At 43.0% G+C, this 6,746-nt stretch overlaps 1 protein-coding gene across 1 annotated transcript; it reads left to right on the top strand.

Moving 5' to 3' along the window:
* The first annotated feature begins 1,151 nt into the window (after positions 1 to 1,151).
* LOC117462268 (guanine nucleotide-binding protein G(I)/G(S)/G(O) subunit gamma-12) lies at positions 1,152 to 6,359 on the top strand. Its single transcript, XM_034104418.2, has 2 exons — positions 1,152 to 1,269; positions 2,490 to 6,359. The coding sequence occupies exons 1-2, from the start codon at positions 1,177 to 1,179 to the stop codon at positions 2,613 to 2,615; spliced, it is 219 nt and encodes a 72-aa protein (XP_033960309.1). The 5' UTR covers positions 1,152 to 1,176; the 3' UTR covers positions 2,616 to 6,359.
* Positions 6,360 to 6,746: the final 387 nt, after the last annotated feature.

The raw sequence follows: 6,746 nt of genomic DNA, 5'->3' as shown, positions 1-6,746 counted from the left end.
TCTCACACACATCAGCATCTCACACACATCAGCATCTCACACACATCAGCATCTCACACACATCAGCATCTCACACACATCAGCATCTCACACACATCAGCATCTCACACACATCAGCATCTCCCACACATCAGCATCTCACACACATCAGCATCTCCCACACATCAGCATCTCACACACATCAGCATCTCCCACACATCAGCATCTCACACACATCAGCATCTCCCACACATCAGCATCTCACACACATCAGCATCTCACACACATCAGCATCTCACACACACCGACAATCAGACACATTATCATAGCTGAGGCTTCTGTTTGAATACAGATACCCTGCGATGTCAGACGTTCAGTCTCTGTTGTGTTTTAGCGCCTAGAGTATTAGCCAGTAGCGTTATTGTGCCATGTCTGCAGACCCCAAACCAAACAGCAAGAATCAGTTTGCATGGGTGTGCCTCAGCTTCTTAATAAATGACCCTTTAGGTGATGTCACTGTTGGGAAGTACCCAGCAGAGGAAGAGGAAGTGTAGAACAGGAGTCGTTGAAACTCACTAAACCAACAGCTGCATGCTTTACCACCATGGCTTCAGAACAGTCTCGACATGACGGTGATTAAACCCCAGTGGGCAAAACAATACTTTCTCTATCAACCGTTATTATATCTCAATAATGCCCCTCAATGCAAAAAACCACATTTTCAAACACATACGTTTTCAATTTCAGGAATAAACAACATAGGCAGTGGAAACACGCCGTACTACATACATATGTCAGGGCGAAAACATAATATAGAATGTCGAAATGTAAAGAAAAGGGACACGTTTATAGTTGGTCATGTAGTATGTTGAACATATCAGAAAGAATGTCTTGAATTTAAGAAAAATACCACATAGTATGGTTTGTCCAAATATGCATAAAAACGTCCGATACCTCAGAATGCAAACAGGCTCCACAAGACTCTCTTCATTCAGAACCTTTGATCCATGGAGGTTTGGAATCTGTAATATATACCAAATAACTCAATGGTTTTCTGGCCCGTTGTCCTTTCTTCTCTGCTTATTCATCTGGTTGGTTTGATCTGGTACACAGGATGCTATTTGCATTGTTATTATGTTGGTAATCTCAAACAAGTGTGTTCTTTCCCAGACGGCCGTATTGTGTTGAGCTCCCAGGATGTCTTCGAAGGCGCACAGCTCCAACAGCATCGCCCACGCCCGGCGGACGGTGCAGCAGCTGAGGATAGAGGCGAGCATCGAGAGGATAAAGGTGCAACAATCTCCCTATTCGAGAGTCACTTTCAGCTCACTTCTGTCATGTCCTCCCTTCTTGCATGTCTCACTACTATGCTCAATGCTACTTGTGATGCTATAGAGTTCGTTCAAATATCACTCGCTTACAAACAAATAATATACAAATAATTACCAAAGGAACGATGGACATTTCTTAAAGATAATGAACCATGTGGCAGATGTAGGGAAGGTCTTGGTTCTAATTGGCTGTCCCTGCTCTGAGCATTTTGGTATATATCGCATAAAATAAGATCTGTAGAAAACACATCTTCGCACGTTTTGTTCAGCAGGATAATCTCCACATATTAACACCACTGTTTCAAGTATAAATGCGATCTCCAGAAGTAAAAGGCAAACTTTAGGCTATACAGGAAGTGCATCACGGTCACATGACTTCACTTAACGTCACCACCGCTAAGCTAATCGCTGCTAATGTTTGGCCTGATGACATTTAGTCGTTTATTTACTCCCTTTTCAAGACATAGAATCTATTGAAATCGACCAGTACAATATTGACTGACAAGTTTTATCTTATATAACAAACGTTAAGATCTGGTAAGCTTGAGTTAACCACAGACCCGTCCAAAGAACCCTTGACTTTGAGAAGAGGGAACCAGAAGCGCTAAAATGCTAACTCCGTTCCAGGTGTTAGGACTCATTTCGCACCACCAGCGTTTCCGCCAGGGGGGCGTCTTGCCGTCATCTGACGCCCTTATTCAGCTCGGGACGCCCTGAACGCGAGCCGAGGGCGTCCGAAAATATAAATAATTCGAGAGAAGATCGAGAGTTTTTATCGCTTGAAATGACGAAAAGGAAAAAGGACAAGGACATCCCTCTGTTGGAAGGGCAAAGGAGTCCGGTGGGATTCTTTTCGGAGCATTGAAGATCGTTTCCCCGACATCGAAGGTGCCTGCTACAGGACAACACGGAACGTGCGCGATTTGGACGCGATGAGCGGGGGGGGTTTTAGTGCAGCACGCGCGTGAGCTGCGAGCGCCGGAGCCTCACGGCGGCGAAACTGAGGCTCCGTGGTAAACTGTGGTAACATGAAGAGCCGTTTGGGAGCCGAACAGCCCGCGCTTTAAGAGAGCCGAGCCAAACGATCCGGCTCACTCACGTAAAAACACAGTATCTATAAAGGACGGCTCAACCCCCCCCACCCCCCCTTCTTAACTCTTTCTCCCTGTGTTTGTGCAGGTCTCCAAGGCCTCTGCAGACCTCATGAACTACTGCAGTGAACATGCCAGAAACGACCCCCTCCTCATGGGCATCCCCACCTCAGACAATCCCTTCAAGGATAAAAAAACCTGCACTATATTGTAGTGGACGCCACTTAGCATTTATGTGTTTTATTGTGCTTATTAATGTCGCTGTACTCTTTTGTTGGGATAAGTGCGGGGGGGATGGTATCATTACGTTCACATCTCCTCTGAGCAGGGTGTGAGCTCCACTAACTGGGAGACTTTGCTGCATAAGTCAGCGTCCTCCTCAGTGATGCGTTTGATTCTTCTTAATGTGTGTAAACATGTCTCCTATTCATTCGACAGTGACTCTTTCTGTCTCTCTGAGTTGCCTTAATGCATTCATACAGCCAAAGCTTCCCTTCAGAATCTTAAATACTTTCAAATGTAAGGCGAGACACAAACATTTCTCATGCTCTTGTCCATTTCTGATTTTTAAAACATTCAAAATACACCTTAAGATCATTATTTTACCCTTTCTGAGTATGTGGATGTCTCCTAAATTCACCCAAAGTTAGCATTTGATAACGGCATTATTTTTGGCATATTTCTACATACACTTTTTGTTTAATACAAAATACAATTGTCTTATTGTATGTGAATAATTGAGGATGTCTCATACTGATATATATTAGTTTTCTAGATATTACTGTCACTTGCAAAGGCCAAAACCACTGTGTATCTATCACTATCCACTGAGCCACAGCCTCCCTTCCAACACATTGTAAGTGATAGGCCACCTCTAAGCGGTTGACCAATTAGCCTATCATTTATAGCCTGATTTATATGAAATGTTATTCCTAAAAGCGTTGTTAAAAAAAAAAATTGAATACAAAGAGAAATCCAAAATTCCCAGTAAAAAAATCTTGAATTTCGAATGGCTGGCTTTATCAAAGGCTATTTGCATATTTCACATAGCATTTTGAAACAATCCACCTGTAGTGTCTCGCCTTAAATGAATACTAATGGTTCAGACTTCCCATCAGTGTTTTAGAGATGATGTGCAGTTTAGCCGTTATTCAAATGTTACCATGAAGTATCTGTTTAATGACGGTGTTTAATGACAGTGCTAGTAACACTCAGTATTCTGCATCGTGGTTCATGGCAACATGCTGTTTAACCCCCCATGTTCCTAACAGTTGCAGTATGCACCATGATACAGTGTTGTCTTAAACTGAGTTAATCACCATTCTGGGAGATTCATTCCATATCAACATCTTCAATCCAAGAACATCGGCTCAGATTCAAACCATTGGGATGATATGACTCTGTTGTCAGCTGCACAATATGGAGTGAATGAAGCAACAATGAAAAAGCTTGCGCACATTATTTTATAATTTTGTAATGAAGACCCCCGAGAACCAAGCCAAACCAATGGTACTGCATCTAAAAAACGAGTGGTGCAGTAATGAGTACTAAAACCAGGAAATGAGCTAGCATGGTGATACGCAGTCATACCATAGCAACCCAGTCTCATGGCATTTCGTGTTATAGTCACGAAATTCATCTATTGATTCGTGTTCAACACAATTTCCAAAAAAGAATGGTGTCACAGAACGATTTTGGAAGCAATGTCTTTCTATTGATATTATGTTTTCGTGCCTACACCAAATAATAACAAATTAGAAGGAAATAAAGATAACAAATACAGATTTCAGTATTCTGAGGCTCTGAGCTCCATTTATTTTCCTCGCGGACGGCAAACAAAGTCCGACATTATACGATTTAAAATAAAAACAATAATCGTGGCTTGATATTGAGTAACGGCCCGTCCACACAGCGGCGTGCGTTGACGCTTGCCGGCGGGCGTGTCTGACACTCGACCAACAATCAATCACATGAATCTCCCGCCCCTGACACACAAGCAGCGGTTTGATTGGCGAGAGCTTGTACTGTCATATGATTCGATTGGCTGCCGCTTTTGCCGAGGCGTCAAAAGTTGAACATTGCTCAACTTTTGCAGCGAGCCACGCCAGCAACGCTCCGCATCGCTTCCCACGATGCAGTTCGGCTAAAAGTGACGCCACCCCATTCAAAGTGAATGGGCAGAAGCGTTGGAAGCTTCAACGCACGCCGCTGTGTGGACGGGCCGTTAGAACATGTTTTTATGAACCACACAGCTTCCGGTCTTCCAAGACCCGAACGGACAAAAAGACGTGCTGCAGGCACGAAACATACTACCAATAGAAATACATTTCTTTTAAAATCGTTCTGTGTGACACGAACAAAATATGAATCAATAGATTACATTTATTTCGCGACTATTACACAAAATGCCGTGAGACTGGATTGACCATTGTGATGTAGTTTAATTATAGCTTAGCTTTAGCTGATAGAATTGACACTTCAATAATCACAAAGCAGTGGAAATGATCCTGCTGAACAAAGTGTGTTGGTATCATAAAGGAGCCACAGAGCTTCAGAGAGGAAAAATCCCATTGCTTTTTGTTAAGGCAGCGCTTTGCGATGCTAACGTCCGGGTCAGCCTTCAAAAACAGGTCATCACTGCACCACTGTACAGCAGGCGTCTGAATGAGGCTATTTGTAGCTGTTCCTGCTAGATAACTTTCTGTGGTACGATATTTTTGGGACACGCAGCACTGTGAGCTACGCTAAACTTCAGTGTGGAGAGAATGTGCTATCCTAAAGTGCTTTTGGCACAAGTGGTGTACAGGTACAGGTGCATTCGTAGTGTGCATTAATGACAACAACCACTCTCCCAATTCTGCTCTTGAATTTAAACGTGTGTCGGTGCAGGCGTTCAAACTAACATGTTGTGATTCTCTGGGTGACATGTGACAGAAACATTTATAATTTCTTACACTTGTAAGCCTTACTTACACTGAACAAAAATATAAACGTTTGTGCTCCCATTTTTCATGAGATGAACTCAAAGATCTAAAACATTTTCTATATACACAAAATAACCATTTCTCTCAAATATTGTTCACAAATCTGAAAAAATCTGTGACAGTGAGCACTTCTCCTTTGCCGAGATAATCCATCCCACCTCACAGGTGTGGCATATCAAGATGCTGATTAGACAGCATGATTATTGCACAGGTGTGCCTTAGGCTGGCCACAATAAAAGGCCACTCTGAAACGGGCATTTTTGCTTTATTGGGGGGGTCCGAAAATCAGGCAGTATCTGGTGTGAGGGGTAGGGTTAGGGTTAGGGTTAGGGTAATGTTGTGAATCGAGTGGCCCATGGTGGTGGTGGGGTTATGGTATGGGCAGGCGTAGGTAATGGACGACGAACACAGGCCACTCGATTCACAACATTACCCTAACCCTAACCCTAACATCTCATAAAAAATGGGAGCAAAAACAAAAGTGTTGCGTTTATATTTTTGTTCAGTGTATGTTTGCCTTGTATTATGAAGAGCTCTCCTCCCGGAGTACTTTCTTTAAAAAAAAGTTCTTATCAAATGTGTCTACCTGTGGGAGGATTTGTAACACCACTGTGCCATTTCGTCTACGTGTCACTCACCTGGTGCTCCACTCTTCAGTATCCTTATTCTCTTTTTAACCAGTGGGTTTTTTTATGATTGTCTTTTCTTTCTTGCAATAAATAAATCCTACATGCCTCTTGAAGAAAAGCTCAGATCACCACAGCAATGTCGTGATTTTTCTGTCCATTCAGCGACTCCGTAACGGCCTTACTGCACCACTGATAAGATGAATTTAACCGTCAAAATCTGACCTTTGATAAATGTCTTTATTAATATACCGATCTTTGTATGACGACTTACCTGAGATGTATAAAGAGAAGCATTCCTAAAGTTCTATGATGTGCTAATATCTAATAAAAGATGTCAGAAGAGGACCACTGCTGCCTGTTTGTTTTCTTATTGTGCCCTCAGAGTTTCTCGGGCCACTTCCTCTCATTAGCCTTTATTTAGATCTGCCACAGGAAGGCAGAGACACCGGGCCTCTCAGCGGCTGTCAGAAGGAAAGCAGAGAACACAAGAAGGCTCAAAATAGAAAGTACCAAACCCTGATTTCCGCTCTTGGAGAGTAGAGAACTATTTTGGGCGAACGTCTTTCAGCTTGGGAGCGTGGTTCCTTCTCGCTGGTGGCCGCTCTGACCTTGCTCCTGGCCAGCTGCTTGTTAAATCTCTCCTGCACACAGTTGGAAGATCACACAGGAATAATACTCATTGTCACATCTGCAGAAACACTGAATAGGACATGATGGTTCTCACACTTCAAT

This window comes from Pseudochaenichthys georgianus, chromosome 17, assembly GCF_902827115.2.
Source record: "Pseudochaenichthys georgianus chromosome 17, fPseGeo1.2, whole genome shotgun sequence".
NCBI classification, from domain to species: domain Eukaryota; kingdom Metazoa; phylum Chordata; class Actinopteri; order Perciformes; family Channichthyidae; genus Pseudochaenichthys; species Pseudochaenichthys georgianus.
This window is presented reverse-complemented; position numbering and strand designations above follow the sequence as displayed.

What these genes read in the sequence shown, in the direction of transcription:
- LOC117462268 (XM_034104418.2), top strand. Translation starts at nt 1,177, where the DNA reads ATGTCTTCGAAGGCGCACAGCTCCAACAGCATCGCCCACGCCCGGCGG. An exon ending in CGAGCATCGAGAGGATAAAG is followed by an intron (nt 1,270 to 2,489) that starts GTGCAACAATCT and finishes GTGTTTGTGCAG; the next exon opens with GTCTCCAAGGCCTCTGCAGA.